Below are 17647 nucleotides of genomic sequence, written 5' to 3' on the forward strand. Positions count from 1 at the left end.
AAGAAAATAATGATGTCAGAGTGAGCTCAGCCACTCTAGAAGTGTAACGGCCTACCTCAACACGCTGGGCCACTGCAGGGAAGAGTGTATGTGGGTGCGACATGTGTGTATCCAGGCATAATGCATGTAATCGCCCATATACTTTCGTACATCATAAGCTACAAACCTTGCTAGTCCAGAAATAGTCTTGTCTGGGTGATCTTCATCACCCCAGTGTATAAAAAGAGAATAAACATGCCACACAATGTCATACGAAGTGCAGAACACAACAGTAAAGTCGTACTGACTAGCGCATATATCGCTGTAAATAACCCAAACATCAAATGTAAAGTCTAAATATACTAGCAGGTAGTATGAGAAAATAACGCAGTTCTAATTCAAGAGTGGTGAAACGTAACGCAATTCAAAATTACCTGAATAAGCAGAGATTTGAGATTGGGTATATTGATGACATGGAAGGAGAGCTCTAGACCTAGGATAGAAGCAAAAACATTTTGATCCACGCGACAATTGATCTGCCCACCGAAAAGTAATCATAAGAGCGGTGGTGTTAGAAATTAGCTTCAGCAAATACGGCAAGACATCCGCTAGGAAGGCCGCTAGCAGGGAATTAAAGCACAACAAAGCAGCGGCTGAGCGAGAAAGCCGAGCGAAAGTAAACCGAGTTCTGCGCAGGAGCTTAAGGCAGTGGGTGGGATAAGCGCACTGGAATGGTGGCGGCCCATACCGTGCATCACGAAGGCAGTCACAGCCTTCTCAGCACAGAAAACTCTTAATTGGCCAATAGTAAGGAAAGAAACCCAGCAACAGGCATCGTCATCGTCGTGAGAAAATGGCTTCGTTTTACCGCCAATGCGTCGTTTCAAGTCAGCAATTATCCATAGGAGAATTGGGGAGTATGGGGAAGAAAACAGAGAGCAGTAGTTGATGATATGCCAAGCCACCCCTTCCCAAGTTTAAAGGACAAGGGCGTATGGAGTTTTGGACCTTTATGCATGCCTTCACCAGATAAAGTGACAATGCGCGACCGCGCCTGGTGAGGCAAAGAATTAACTGCCTGCGGATGCTTGTAAGGAGAAGAGTTGGCATCACAATCATGGATGACTATTCAGAGCCAGACAGAGCCTACAACAAGCACCAAAACTTGAGGGTGGTTGGGAGATAAGTGATGCATATGCAGACCAGCTGGTAAAAAGGCCCATAGACGCTCAGTAGTAGGGGTGTGTTCAATGCATCTAAGGGCTGCTAAAACTGCATCTCAGCTATGGGTGCAGGCCATCTGAGAGAATTGAATGTGATGTCTGAACTGAAATAAGGCAGACTCTTAAGAACGCCAGAGTGTTTCCCCAAATTGAAGGAACGCTGGGATGATGTAATGAATTATCAGAAGCTTCCACAGGACACAGAACGTGGGTTGGTAAAGTGAAGAAGTTTTAGTATTAGAGAAAGTGGTATCATGGGATGTATATGTCTTACACAACCAAGGACAGTCACATGGTGTAAGACTAGAAGACGTCAGTCACAAATGTGCCGTGGGCCTAGTGGACTATCAGCGTAGCTTCTAAAGGCAATGGAGGGAGAAGCTGCTCTGCCCAGCTCGAAAAGTCCAGAATTTACAGATCAGCATAAGCACGAATTCGGTTAGCTGTCAAAGGAGGATAGGTTAGAGAGGGTAAAAAGATTACGCTGGTTAAATTCTTTGTGTCTGAAAAGTGCCCTACATTATGTTATTGTTTTCAGGTGTGGCACACTGAGTGCAGAGGTTGATTCTAGACTGTTGCATCTACAACTATGGGAGGCACTTATCAAAAGCACACACCAAGGTATGTGAAGTAAATTTTCATGTCCTTAAAGAGATATCAGGCACCTCTGATAGTATGAGACCAGAAAGCCAATTTATTAAATTGCATATATGGCTGAAAAATAGGCCATGTCTATTAGGGTGTGTCATTGAAGGGAAGTACCCAGCTAAAACAATGGCCCACTACTTTTTGTGATTTAGTGTATATAAAACAGAAAATAATTTCAAAGTTTAATAGATTTTGCAACTTTACACGAAGGAAATGTATCGTAGGTAAATCTAACGTACAGCTGCATTAGTGCATTACAATTAAATAGTGAACATTGTTTTCTGACTCCATTCCACAACCTCCACCAACAATATTTTTTTTCAGATTCTGATGCATTTATGTTGATAATATTTAAGTATGGCTGCTGTGTCAGGACGAGGAACCAAAAATCCAGCCATCTCAGTCACCATCTTGGGGTCTGTATAGGCTCCCAAGTCGTGAAGCTGCCTGGCCATTGAGAGAAGATGCTTTGAAGATACGGTGTTTTAATCAGGCAAAATCAGTGAAAAGAACCAAAGAACTTACACGGAAACAAAGACATTGCCAGTGATATGACCAAAGCTGTCTTGGCACAGTACACCTGGCTAACGCCAGTTCAGCCTCCAGTCATAACAAGTCAGCAGGGGCCAGATGAAGTGAGAGAGACTGCTAGCCAGTTGGGAAAAGGCAAGAGATATCTCTGGGAGAGGAAAAACTTGCAGTTATGACAGCTTTGCTACAACTGACCAGTTATTTTTCTGACATACTACTTGCAAGTGCCTAATTTGTTCTCTGTCCTTATTTGGACGCGTATCGGACACAAACTGAGGCCCACATCTCCTGTAGCTTGCAAGCGTGGGAACTCTGAAGATTCCTGTGATCGTGAATCCGTATACTCTCGTCAAAGCACAGAGAGAGAAGCGATATCATTGCAGTATAGGGGCTCTCATGATTTCTGAAGCAAGATATTCGGAGTCTGGTAGACAGGATATACAAGCACAGGAGGCAGAGCACAAGGAAAAGAGACTCTGAGAAGGCCCAGGGTGAGGTGCAAAGGGCCGAGTGATTACTTCAAGTTGATTCAGAGTTTAATGATTTCCCTATGGCTGATCCGAGTGCTGACCAGAGAGAATGGTGACTTGTCCTCACAACCGAAATAATGATCCCAAAACCTTCCAGGTATAAGCATCTGGAAAATAGAGAAAGATATCCTAAAGTATACACAATAATGGGTTCCAGAAACGCGAGAGATAGCAACGCTGATTGACGGGGTGGCTTGATAACACCTGATGATGTCACCTGGTGATAGATCATGTTAAGGAGAGCTCAGGGAGAAATCCTGGTCAGGCCTCACCTGTAAAGAGGAGTTTGAAGGCAGGGTGAAATGGAATCAATTGTTTGAAGGCCCTAGATGGGAAGGGATGACACTCAGTGTTCAAGAAAGCTGAGATCCACAACTTGTTCCCTGCTAAGAAGAGACTACCCCAGCCGCAGTGGAACCAGGGAAGGCCAGGCATTTCACTCCAGAGAAAGATGACATCAGGAAACCAGCTGGAGATAGTGGCAGGCAGATAACATTGTGAACTGCCTAGAGAGAACCCAGGACTCCAGACCGCAGGCCATTGGAGGGGACAGCACCAACACGAACACAGGGTGGCAAGGGGCATCACGTTGTGGATAGATGGTATTCTGGAGGAAGTTGGTTCGATTGCCAGCACTTCAACAAACGAGAGTTGTCATCAGACATTTGATCCAGGAGTTGATGGCAAGACTCTTTTCAAACAACAGGAGGTCTACCTCTGGCAAAGATGCTGGACTTTGCTAAATTGAGCCAGAAAACGCAGCTGGCCTTCCACTTCCGTTGAGTTTGCACATACTGGTTTATTGATGACCTGAGTAATTTAATCAGCCTGGCGGTTAAATGATTTTGCAGTGCCATCAAAACTGGGGTCATGCCCATATATCATACTCTGATAGTCCAGTCTCTGACATTCTAGGTGGTCACAACGCTTCAGGAAGCTCCCAGAGAGAATTTAAGCCGCCATCATAAAACCGAAAGTGGAACCAGCTTGGCTAAATCAGATTGCTGTCCACCACGGAGTGTTCATTTGCCAAATTGGTTCAACACCAAGGTCAAGCCATCGTCCGGCTGTCCCAGGGCAGGTTCTTCCAGTTTAGTCTTATAGAGTCAGCAAAGCGTTGTTCAGATTGTGGAGCAGACCGTGGAAGGAGATCTTTCCGGTATGCTCATCCCTCGGTGCGCAGTTCCCACTGACAAATACCTGCAGCAAGGATGAGAGAGAGAAGAGTGCGGCAGCCAAAGATCTGAGCTATGAGACTTATGAGAGGATCTGGGCATGACGAATCAAGTTAGTGACTCATTCCTTCAGGGTCAGGAACACCCGAAGTCATCTAGGTGCCAAGACCACTGGATCTCATAGATCTGATAACATCCAGGTTGGCAGTGAGCCCCCTCTACCTTGCAGCCCACAATGTCTCAAGTCAGAGCTCTAGACAACCCCATGCATGTCCCGCCTGGCCCTCTATGACACCCAGAGTATAGAGCTGCCAGCAGCAAGTGAGCAGCCAGCCACAAAGGTACAGCCAGGGAGAGGAGGGAAGGCCAACTGAAGCTTCAGGTGGTCAGCAGGGAGGTGATGAGTAGAAACAGCAAGAAAGATACAAACTGCAGTACAACACTAAGCTTCAGTAGTAAAAACCTAGTTTTGTATTTGATGATTTTGTTTTCTAAAGGAATATTAAATTTAATAAATGTGTCAAGATCATTCGCTTTACCATTCTGGACTAGTCCAATAAATTAACCTGATACATTTACTTTACTTTAAATAAAATGGTCAGTGTGTTGTAAAAGGCGGGGAATACTGAATTTTCATAAGATTTCAAGTTAAAATTTACCGAAAAATTAAAACTTTTTCAAATCTGGAACATATCACATGATTCTGCACATAGAACTATTGATCATTATCACCATGGGCCGATTTTCAAACCCAAAAAAATCCTACCCATACACCCCAATGCCCAGGCCTATGCTGACACAAAGGACTCATGCAAAAACCCATACAGCTTTAAAAGCCTACATCTGACACTATCGAATTAAAAATGCCAAGATTGTAATTGCCTGCAGTGAGTGTGGAAAATCGGGAAAAAGGACTCCCACACCAAACGAAATCACATCAGAACTTTAGCTCTCTTGACCCAGGCAGCTTATATATAACAGTATTAAATTACAAAGATCTACACAGCAGGGAGACACCCACCCTGGTAACCATGGTGCCAAGACTCTGCCTAAGATGATACCTAGCCAGAGGCGTAGATCTAGAAGGGTTGGCATTGGTACCGTTCAGTGAACCATATTTGGCGTCGCATCATTGCACCGCCAACGCTGCAATGTCCCCGTAGAAGGAACACACAAGTGATATTCAAGGTGGACTCATCTACAGGTGGAATTACAGAATAGAGCAACAGCAGCCTTATAGAAGGCATGCTCACAGGCCTCCTGGAAATTTTGAGTAATGTGAGAGAGGAAGGATAGAATGCCATTCGCCTACAAAAAAGCTGACACTGCGTTGATAGTAGCCGGACTGGGGTGAGAGGCACCAAGACTATTACAGAGTTTAGGCTAGATGCCCATGACCAAAATTGTTTGAGTCCTGAAACCCACGGAAAGACAAGTTAAGCTTTTGTAAATCCGGAAAGTGGGGAATGGTGGAGCCTGCAGTCAGCAGCTCATTCACTTGAGGTGATAAAGAGAGAGATATATACCACGTCATCAATTTCCACGCCCGTAATTTAGTAAATCACGTAATTCCAAACAAATAAGGCCTGGGAGGAGTCAATTGATGGCTGGCGAGATTCATCCAAGGACGAAGGCGATATCGAGGAAATATTAAATCAGCTGCTGAAGCATTATGCTGAACCAAAAGCCATATGCCGTGCTGGAGTCAGATACTGACTGGTCTATCTCATCACCCAGAACTCAAATAAGCCAAACAAAGTACGCATAGTTTTATCTGTGTAGCAACAAAATGACATCGTTAAAACGACCAGTTTCATAAGTCCAGACTTACAAATGGAGTCCTGCTTAGGTTTCGCCAAGGAACTACAGCCATCATGGCAGATGTGGAAATACTAAATCATGTAGCCAGAACAGGCGCAGATTCTGTGGGAGAATGACCCAGGAGCCAGGATAAGGCATCTGTAGTAACTTACGCCTCCGTGCACATTCCAAGACCACAGATCCCAGTTTCCTGATATGGTGGCGGCGAAGTCAGTCTCACGCGATTCACCTGCTCATGTCGCTGGACTCATCAAATGAAGCATCACCGCCAGCGGCCAGCTTCCGGCGACTGCTGCGGAGCTGCTAACTAAGCGGGCCAGTTATCGCCAAAGTTAGCCACACCACTGGAGTGAAGGCACGTAATTACAGCAGAACATCTGAGGTAAGATTAAATTGCCACAATGGAGCGAGCCCTGGGGTTAAGCTTTTTGTTTGAAATAGCCCACCCAGCACAGGTCAATGACCCATGATCGGGCCTGGGGGAAGGGAAACACACATTAGCTATTAATATAATACACATACAATAATACAATAATAATAATAATAATAATAATAATACCAATAATAATAAACCACAAAGAAATACAAAATGAAAAAACAGTTAAAATGTGTTGTATATAAGTACATAGGTAGCAAGAGAAACAATTGACCCTGCACTGAGTATATAATGAGGCAGCAGGCCGACCAGCAACTAGTATCCTGCCCCACTTTCATGATGCTTATGTGGGTAAAGATCTGCTACCATAGACAAATATATATTAAGCTTCCAATATTCCCAGACGGGACATCTCCTGTTGCAGCTGCCTAATACCTACTTACTGGCTCCTCTAAGGTGATCAGCTCGCCATCAGGGTGCAACCAAACTCAAGGCCAGCCACCAGAGAGAGTACTAAGCCTGGTCAGTTCTATCGGTGAATTCATCAGTTCGTGGGCCCCATTCATCATCAGGCTAAAAATATTATTTCAGTGCGTAGTTTAGCTACGCCACGATAGGGGCGTACCAACCACGCCTGTTAATCACACGCACCTGGAGCACCTGATAGAGAATCATCACCGAAATTAGAAGGTGCTTCGATGTCAGTATATGTGCTGGGAAAGAAATCATCTCGCAGCACAGTTGGCACACCTTCTGCACGAGTCTGCTTACGTGCGTAATCTGAGAATGTAGATTCCGGCGAAGCACCAGTGCTCTCAAAGGACGCCGAAGCTGGCCCCACTCAAGAACTGACAATACTGCTGGAACTTTGTGCAGCTGTCGAAACGCTGATCGAATCTATATTTCGAAATGACCATGACCATACACCTAATCTTATTTTTGGACGGATAGCATGTGCTAGTCTTCAGCACATCTGGAGCAGACGATTTCAAACGTTTGTAGCCAACACAGGTGATAGCAGTCATACAGTTGGGCAAGAACCACCAGATATGCCCATCTTGGAACTCAGATGATGCAATCTAGGGATTAACCTTGCCCTTAGATCGAAGATCCGGTAATAGTGTCCCATCTTCACCGCGTTAGTATAGCAGTGGTTGGGAAAGGAACTGCCAGCAGTTCTGAATGACTCACTGGAGGTGGAACGTTCGTAGATCTGGTAGTTCCTTCTGGCAGTGAGCGAAAGAAACAAAGTGGTCCCTCGCCAAACTGTGGCTCAGGTACTCATCATGGTACCGCTTTGCAAAAGGGTGGCATGGATTAGCGTCATCAGGTACGTAGTCCAGTACAAGGACTGCTAGACCCCTGCGCTCTAAATCAAAGATAAGACCAGGAACTAGTAGCCGCTGAGGTACAATTAGCAGATTAAAAGGAAGAGGCTTGTTAAGAAACCAAACTGTCATAAAGGGGTGATGCCATGACAATAAGCTATATGGGAACCTTACTTGGACGAGAGCTTAACGCTGTTGTGATCAGCAGAATTAAAGAACCTTCTTATAAGTGAAGTGAGGAGCCAATCTTAAGGCTCTAAATACCAACAGCATCGTCCTAAACCAAAGTAGTGCAGGAGATGCACGAAGAGAGAGCCGATAGCCGGATTTGAGAACACACGCATACGGTGTGAGGCAAAGGTATTGGATTCCCCAGGGGCAGACTTAGAACACACACTGTGCTGGACGGAACAACTGGAGAAGTCGTAACAAAGGCAAGCTGATTCTACCACAGATCGGCCACCTGGTGCACCATTTGCTTACACTGGAACAGACTGTTTTGGTCCATTCATTAGAAGGGTTATAGGCTACACTGGGATGTTTCCAACGAAATGTCGGCCTAAAGCCTGGGCCCGCCTTCTAAACGAAATAACAGTTTGAGGTACACCAGAGCGATAGATCGAACATGTGTACGGGCAGCCAAGAGAGCCTCAAACTCCGGTATAAGATGATGCACCCAGAGGCCCACAGAAAGCAGATATTGACTGGGTCTTCAATCCACTCAGCTGCCCCAGGTACATGGGGAGTATGGAAAAGGTATGATTCTTCGCAATGGTAGCAACAGGCTGGGCTGTTCTGCAGGCGATTGTGGGCTCACACTCTTTTAGACTATGAAACCGCCTGCAAACACTGTTCTATGAAGTGGAAGCCACAAGAACAGGGAGGCTAATCACCCGGTTCCAAACACTCCAAATGAACCAAAGGCTCTCACCCCCGGCTGATCTGTACCCTAAGTCAACAGGCACTTTAGGTAGCCACCAGTTAACGGGCTCACAGAAGGTACCATGTCCAGGCACCTTGCAGATCAATTTTGAAGCCGCTGGCTGACGGAGTACCTCCTCAACTCCAGAACTTGACAAGTGCATTTCAGACCACGGGCGAATAATCTCGCCCATGACCGAATCATAGCAAAGAATCACGAATAAAATTGCCGAAGTGATGGAAGTCGGGAAGGCAGGCGAGGGCGTGGACTGGTCCGACAGGCAGTGGTTAAGACTTTAATTTTACGCCCGGCCAGCCACGCGTCTGTACAAAACAGCCGCCAGAGGAGCAATGGAAAGGGGTTGACGGAGTCGGCCAGGAGACTGAATTGGGCACCAAACACATGAAGATGAAGGATGTCCACATCAAAGGACCGAGATGTCCTGGCGAGCCGATAAGTACCACAAGCCTTAGAGGGCAGCTTAGTCACAAGAATGCATAAAAAGTTAAACACCACCTCAGCCTAAGGGAGCAGAAGTCTATATAGAACGGACAAAACTAAAGTTAAATACCACCAGCCTGAGGGCAGCTTAGCCAAAATATCGTGACAAAGTTAAATACCACCAGCTTGAGGGTAAGCATAGTCAATGAGAACGTGACAAAATTAGGTGCAATAACACCAGCCTGATAAGCAGCTTAGTCAGCTGCTGAACGACAAAGTTACCCAACAAAGCCTGATGTAGTACAACAGAACGGAATAAAAATTGGGTTAAATACCACCAGCCTGAGGGGCAGCTTAGTCACGAGAACGTGACAAAATTAAGTTAAATACCTCACCAGCCTGAGGTGTTTAAATTACAAAACCAAGTTAATACCCAGCTTTAAAGGCAATAATGAACGTGACAGTTAATACCACACCAGCTCTGAGGCAGCCTTTAAACAGAACATGTGACAAAGTTAAATATCACCGTACTGAGGGCAAGTATAGCTCACAAGAACGCGGACAAAATTAAAAGTTAAATACCACCAGGCCTGAGGGCAATTTGAATACAAAAGACGGACAAAGTTAAATACCACTGGAAGCCTGAGGGTAGAGAGGCACATGAATGTGACAAAATTAAGTATCAAAAGGCTCAATCTGGTTTTGATGTGAACGCCAATCCGACTGTGTTAATAGTTTCTGCATAATTATGATGACACATAAACAGCCCAAAGAAATAAGCTGTAACTCATGTCACAAGTTTATTAAAGGCCTATATACAGGTATAGAAGTAGTGTTGAGATGGAGGCAAATGAGAGACCTAGTAGGTTCAGGTGTGTTGGGCAGAGTTTCACAGCATACAGTAACCTAGTTAATGTTGAATCATGAAAGTTACCTCCCATAAGATTCTCCCAATTCGTTAACGAGCAACCCTCGTTAAATTGTTTTACGAGCCGACTCAAACAAATGGCACAACCAGCCAGTATTAGTTCGCCACACTAATCGGTTCTTGGGGCTTAAATTCTTTACTATTTTAAATATATCAAGAAGTTTAGCAATTATTCAATAATTTTAAAAGTTTAATATTAAATTTTTAGCTATTAACAATTACTGAACATAATTGAAGGCAAAGGGATTATTTACACAGCAAGCGGCACCGTTCTCCTGCAATACAGCAAAACAAGCGCAGTCTCTCTCTGTTTTCACTGGAGGTAACATCATGCCGAGACTCTTCAACTAAACGTTTAAAGTTTCGCTAAAATTATTGGTCATTTTGGAATTTATTTTTTATATTAGCTGGGATAATATATAGCTGAGCAGTATGCAAGTTATTTTAAAGAAAGTAAATATTCTATATGTCAAGTTTAACTTAAAGTATCGGTTAATATTATTTAGAATCAGTATAGTCAGAGATCAAGAAAAGTGATCTCAATCCAAGCCAAGCAGTAAATCATAAAAAAACATGAACAAGGCATTAGAACAAATGGGCTATGCAAAGAATTTGGCATGTCGACATCAACTGTGTCGACAATTCTTGCACAGAAAGACAAATTTAAAGAAGTGAAAGTGAGAGACAAATCTACAAGAGTGTTTAAAAGTAGATCCCTAATTGCAGAAGCTGAGAGGTTACTTATCATCTGGATTAGGGAAAAACAGATGAAAGGTGATTCAGTTTCTACTGAATTCATTTGGGAAAAAGCCAGGGAGATTTACGAACATTTAAAGACAGATCAACCTGGTTCTTCAGGCACAGAATTTGAAGATTTTCGGGCCAGCAAAGGCTGGTTCGAAAAATTTAAGAAAAGAAGTGACATTTTCAGTGTTGTTAGGCATGGTGAAGCTGCTAGTGCTGATAAGGAAGGGGCAGCAAAGTTTTAGATGAATTTAAAAAACTGATGGAAGAAAAAAATTATCTTCCACAGCAAGTGTTCAATGTGGACGAAACTGGGCTGTTCTGGAAAAAGATGCCCAAAAGAACATTCATCACCAGAGATGAAGCCTCTTTACCTGGGCATAAACCCATGAAAGACCGTCTCACTCTATTGCTTGGTGTCAATTCTTCAGGGGATTTCCGACTGAAGCCTATGCTTGTCTACCACTCTGAAAACCCCAGGGTGTTCAAGCAACAGAGAGTGGTAAGAACAAAGCTTGGAGTTTATTGGAAGTCCAACCGTAAGGCATGGGTGACAAGACAGCTCTTTAATGAATGGGCTGTTGATGTGTTTTGCCCTTCTGTCAAGGGCTACCTAACCACCAATAAACTCCCTTTAAAGGCTCTTCTCCTCATGGATAATGCTCCTGGTCATGACCCTGACCTTGCCAGAAATTTGGAGTATCAATTTGACTTTGTGAAAGTGTTGTTTTTGCCTCCAAACACTACATCAATCATACAGCCAATGGACCAGAATGTGATCAGCAACTTCAAGAAGTTTTACATGAAGAAAATGTTTAGGAGGTGTCATCAGGCAACTTCCAATGATCCTGAACTAACACTGAAACATTTCTGGAAGACACAATTCAACATCCTGGAGGCTGTAAAATTGATTGTGTCATCATGGCAAGAAGTCTCCACTAGATCCCTCAATTCTTCATGGAAAGCACTGTGGCCATCAGTAGTCCATGATTTTGAGGGATTTGAGGAAGAAACAGAGTTGGACCAGGAGAGTGTGTCCATTGGTCAGTCATTGGGCCTTGAAGTGGAGGAGGAGGATGTGGAAGAGCTTGTGATGTCTCATGAGGAGGAACTTACTCCTAATGACTTGAAGCAACTGGATGAGATGTTACAGGTTGAGGCTGACAGTGGTGAGGAGGAAATTGAAAGTGATGACCATATGTCAGCTAAACAGTTGAAAGATGTGATTTACCACTGGGAGAAGTTCTGGGAACTGGCTTCAAAGCACCCAGAAGTGGAAAAAACTGAACTAACTTTGTGTCATGTTGAGGACTCAGTGGTCTCCTTCTTTAAACATAAGTTAATGGTGAGGAGGACAGATGCCCCAGACCACAATTGACACTTTCTTCAGTAAAAGGCAGAGGGAACAAGATGCTATACCTCAGCCTTCCACTTCAAGAAGGAGAGAGGATGTTCATGGTGGAGAATCTGTCAATCCAGAGGTTCCTGACATTTTCATGGAAGGTGACTCACCTTCCAAGAAGCAGTAAAATGCTTCTCCTTCACCTCCACTTCCTTCTCTTCTCCCTTCTCCTCCTCCACCTCCCACTTCAAATTCACATCATCATCATCATCATCATCATCCAGGAGCCTTCTACATACACACCTCAAAGTAAGTGAACTTTTCTACCTTTTTTATTGAATTTAGGCAATTTTCGGTGAGCTGGAACCAATTACTCAAAAACCCACTGAAACAATGGTTTCGGTTAATGAGATTTTCGGTTAACGAGCAATCTGCTGGAACGGATTGTGCTCGTTAACCGAGGGACCACTGTAATACGCCTGACACAGTGAGTTTGAAGTGGCCAACTTGATCATATGGTGCCCAGCCGGGCACTGCCAGCCTCACTTTAGCTATCGCCATCACACCACCAACACCTAACCTGTTTCTCCTGAAGACTTTCAATACGTAAGTTTAACTTGTATTTACTGTGAACACAGGTAGACTGGGTCCATTGCTTCGTTTATCATTGTGACGACATAAAAATATGGAAACTGAAGTACTCATTATAAGTGTTAGGATTAGACTGATTACATAGCTATGATTGTTATGTAAATATATATTGGATTAGACATTTATGTGATTACCTATGTATGATTTATGTGAAATACTAAAAGGAATTGTATCCAACAGGTATGACCGAATTATAATGTTCGAGTACTACGTGAAGTCTAAATATCCTTAACCGCCTGACTGGCGGTTACAATAATAATTATAATAATAAAAAAATTCACCCTTTAGCCACGTTCTTCCATATTCACATTTCACAGACATCCAGTACCCTATTAACATTAACAATGATAATGGATGTCATAAAATTCATGCAATGTTGCTAAAAATGATACTCAAGTAATTTTCATTCCTACAACTCTCGATATTCCATTTTATCATAAGCATGTAATTCCTAGAAGCTAGAGTTTTATATCAACCACAAACTCACCTGTGACATGGATGATGCATGAAGAATAGAAACTTGCTCATGAAGAACAATCCTCTGAATCAGTGGTTTTGGTCCTGTCACATAACCAACTCTCAAGCCAGAGCTCAAAACTTTAGAAAAAGAGTCAAACCTCAACACTCGTCCATCAACGTCCATGCTGAGAAAGCTTGGGGGAAAGTCCTGCAACACATTACCCAAATGTCATCAACACAATTATAAAAAGGAAATGGGTATAAGCATGCATACATACATACAGTAAGTATACAGTAACTGTACAACTTGGCATGTTCTACAACTCTCATCCTTAATAGATTAAGCAGTAGTACACTTGCCTCTCAAAAGTGGGTTCAATTCCTACTTGGGTTAGATGTGAGGAGGGTATCATCCAGTGAGCCTATTGAACATCACAGGGTTTCTTTTGGTCCTCCAATTTCCTCCTATATTAACATTATATCCATAAAGATAAAGATTGTAAAATTTCAAAATACGAGACATTTACAAATATGTATGATGCACATGCCGCCATTAGATGTGACTGCTCGCCTCAGTGTAAACAAGTACAGGTTGTACCTCTCTAGTCCGGCATTCTGTGGTCAGGAAACTCCCATGGTCCGGAACGATTTTAGTTTGTCCAATAGGCAGCTTTTTTTTTTTTTTACTTATTTGAATTATTATTATTATTATTACAGGAGTATTACATTTTTGCCCCTCAGGCCCCAATGTGGGTCAGTGACCTATGCCCGGGTGGGCTAATCCCTGTAAAAAAACAACAACAACAAAGCCGCGGGAAATTAAGGTTTGTTTACATCCGGCAGTTCGGCTGCTCTCTCTCTCTCTCTCTCTCTCTCTCTGTTTGTCTATACAGAGCACAACATTTAACCCTTCAATATATATGAGCAGTAGATAAGTGTTGCTTTCATATTCTTATGTAGAGTAATGGCGATATGTTTTCACATGTGCGCACTTACATAAGCGCAGTCTCACTTTTTTTTTTACCATTAATGGTTAGCTACTTATATTGTTCCATTTATTAACATTACAGGTACTTCAAACAACCATATTAATTTTTTTACATTAATTTTACTCCAGCTACAATGAGGGTCTTGTTTTCTTCAGTTTTATATGTAGAACCAATCAGTCACTGGTTTTGTAAGCTTTAACAAAAACAATGCCGGCAGCTGTCTCGTCTCCTCGTGTGTTTTAATATTCCACGTATTATTAATAAATTGTATTGTTAATTTTGCACACACAAACATTAATTCAATAAAAACAAATTCAGAAACATTAATTAAAATATATATATATATGAACAGTAAATAAGTGTTGCTTTCATATTCTTATGTAAAGTAATGACGATATGTTTTCACGTGGGCGCACTTACATACGTGATCTCTCTTTTTTTCTTTACCATTATCGTTAGCTACTTCTATTGTTCCATTTATTAACATTAAATAACATTACTTAAAACAACAATATTAATTTTACTACAGCTACAACCAGGGTCTTATTTTCTTCAGTTTTATATGTACAACCAGTCAGTCACTGGTTTTGTAATCAACGAAAACAATGCTGTCTCAGTTCCTCGTGTTTTAATATTCTACGTATTATTAATGAATTGTATTGCTCATTTTGCACACACACACATAAATTCAATCAAAAAGACTTTCAGTAATAAACAATAATGATTCTTTTGTACATCAGAGAAATGATGCTGTTTACAGGATTGTGCACTTCGTCTGAACGTTGGTGGGCCGTTCAAACCCGTCAAAATTCGAGTTCCCGCCGTCAAAATTTTTAAATGTGTCCAAATAGAAAAAGTCGAATTGAAAACTCGCGAAATATGAGAAGCTACTATACGACATTTAACCCTTCAATATGTCTACAAAGAGACCATGAAGCAGAGAAAGTGGTGCTAGTGCTTCCAAGCATAAGCACAAGTCACTATCTATCCAGGAAAAGGGTAAATTTCCATGGTCCAGCACCGGTCAGATCCCGAGGTTGCCGGACTAGAGGGGTACAACCTGTACTGTATACACATGTCAGTCAGTTCACATGGGTTACACGTGGAGTGCACGTCTACAGTCTACCGGGCAAGCTTTATCCACATGTATCCTCAATAATCGCAGGACCAGGTAAGTTGACCTGGCTTATCAGGGTATCTTCAATTGCGACCATGTGCACACTTATCACCGATTGAACTGGTTTACCGCAGATGTATCACGGCATAGTGGCGGGTCTGCAAGAGCAACAGCGGTTGCAGCGACTGCCAAGAGATGGCAGTACAGCTCGTGGGGCCAGCTTCCACATGCTGTTTTGGTTGGTGTTTGTAGAGTTTCCTGCTCCGTGCTTGATTTGGGTGCACTTTTTGTAACCTTTACTTACCCTCTACCTTGGCACCTGTGAACAAGAAGAGTGATTCCTGATCCAGCCAAGAGACGAAGACGTGTGTATTCTCTGGTTAAATGTTCTGATGCTCCCGACAAGGAAAAGCATACGCTTGGCAACACACCTCTAGCATGTTACCACTTCCTTCCACTCCACCTCTCTAATCACCCCCACCTTTCTCACTCCATAATTAAAAATTTATGTAACATAAAGTGGAAGGAATACAACATGTTCAATGATGCTTACACTCAATTTTGTGGGTAGACATCAGCTGTTCAGTTGTGTCCGGCAGTCCTGCAGCCAGTGTTACCAAACAAACCGACTGACATATCATCTCCTCACCACTTACCCTCTCCACCACTACCTCTATTATCACCACCTAAATCATAATTTCACTGATAGATTTGCTTTAGCCAGAGCAGATTAGCACGACATCCACTCCCTCCCTCCCACCCACTGCATCTCACCAACATTCTGCTTCTTACTCATTCTACTAAGACTGTCATTCATGATACAATATTGTACAGTATTGTACATTTTTATTTGTTATTCATTAATAAGTAAAGATATGATACTAGTATTATATCTTTTAGTGGACACTCGCAACAAAAAGTATCGGTGCATACTGTAATGTGAACAATTTGAGACCAGTGACGATAGGTATTGGGAAAGGCGAGTTGTTCCAGCCGTATGTTGGCAGCCCTGTAATCCTGCTGACAGCTACTATGGCCTGGTCAAGTGAAACAAACCGTTATAAATAAGGTCGGGAAGTGATAAATAGACAGTATGAAATATGAGGAGCTCCCTGTTAACAAAATTATTCGTGATACTTGTGAATATTGCCACATTAATTTATGCTACCAAATAAACCACTCAACCTGGTCGTCCTGAGGGGTGGTGCAGCATGAACGGCCGCTCCGAGACCTGTCGTCTGTAGCACCAGTTTCGAGGTATCGCCGGATCCATCGTGCAGCGATGTTCCTGTGGACTGGCTAATATCTGTGACGTCGAACCCTTCGTTATGAAGGGCAATACTAGCTCCTCGTGTTCCCTCTGAGATTTCCATGTCGTCTGGCATGTGTAGATCTCTACCGCTTCATATTGCCTCTGTTTTATACCCACGTTCACCGAGACCGAACCCTCGCTCATCATTCAGTCGACACAAAGCAAGAATCCAAAAAGAGGAAACAAGCACACTGATTGTCAGCCATATGGCAACACCTAGTGGCGGTTATGAGGATACACTTACCAACCTTCCCGACATATCACAGTGCATACGTATCGTTTCGGAAGTCGTCGATCACACCCTGCACCGATACTTTTTGGTGCGAGTGTACCTACACCTTTTTGGGGGTATATTTTGGTCAGTTAGGAGACAAATCTTTGGGATTGTGGGATGAATCTGAATTTTCCCAAATTCGTTTTGTTACAATATGTACCGTTTTGCTTATCACGGTAGTTTTTTGGAACCTAACCCCTGCGATTATTGAGGATACATGTACAGTACTTGTTTTTTCATCATTGCCAAGTGCTTGAGCCATTATGTCTGATAACCCAAAATCTGGTACAGTAATGTACTTAAAAAAAATTTAATTTTGACTGGGGCAGATAATGGAAAAATGCTGTTGTTTTGTTTGTTTTCCCTTGGGAGAAGGGGTCCCTTTTATATCATAAAATTCCATAATTTGTAAGGGCTAGAGCCCCTATTATTTCAAATTATGGGTTTTTTCTGTACTAGAAATTGCTTTACGATCTACTGGTAGATCGCAATCGAAGTTTTGGGCCCCCCCCTGTACTATACTGTACATTCAGTAAGTGGGAAACACTGGAGCACCTTAGCTTTCGTCTTTATTCCAGACATCTTCAGGTCATGAGGTCCACTAATCCCCCACCCTGACAATGGGTGACTTGACATTGCATCAGGTCAGGTAAGCAACATGACCCAGTAATACCCTACCCCAGCTCCATTTAGTCTAGGAGCAGAGGTCATAAAAATGGGGGGGGTACCCGGGTCAATGGGGTAACATTTGTCTGTATGGCTAAAACCATACTTTGGGGGGTGGAGACCATGAAACCATGTGATGCCATTGTCAAAAAATGCATGCGAGTTGCATATGATGCCATTTTCCAAAATGG

At 42.9% G+C, this 17647-nt stretch overlaps 1 protein-coding gene across 1 annotated transcript in view; it reads right to left on the reverse strand.

Annotated features, from left to right (window-relative positions):
* Positions 1-17647, reverse strand: part of LOC121863974 (kynurenine/alpha-aminoadipate aminotransferase, mitochondrial-like) — a 61313-nt gene that overhangs the window by 25891 nt on the left and 17775 nt on the right. The window contains exon 3 of the mRNA XM_042362833.1: positions 13127-13306. Coding sequence (XP_042218767.1) covers positions 13127-13306 — 180 coding nt within the window. The remainder of the gene's footprint in view (positions 1-13126; positions 13307-17647) is intronic.

The sequence above is a fragment of the Homarus americanus genome, unplaced genomic scaffold, assembly GCF_018991925.1.
Source record: "Homarus americanus isolate GMGI-L3 unplaced genomic scaffold, GMGI_Hamer_2.0 scaffold3434, whole genome shotgun sequence".
Lineage (NCBI taxonomy): Eukaryota > Metazoa > Arthropoda > Malacostraca > Decapoda > Nephropidae > Homarus > Homarus americanus.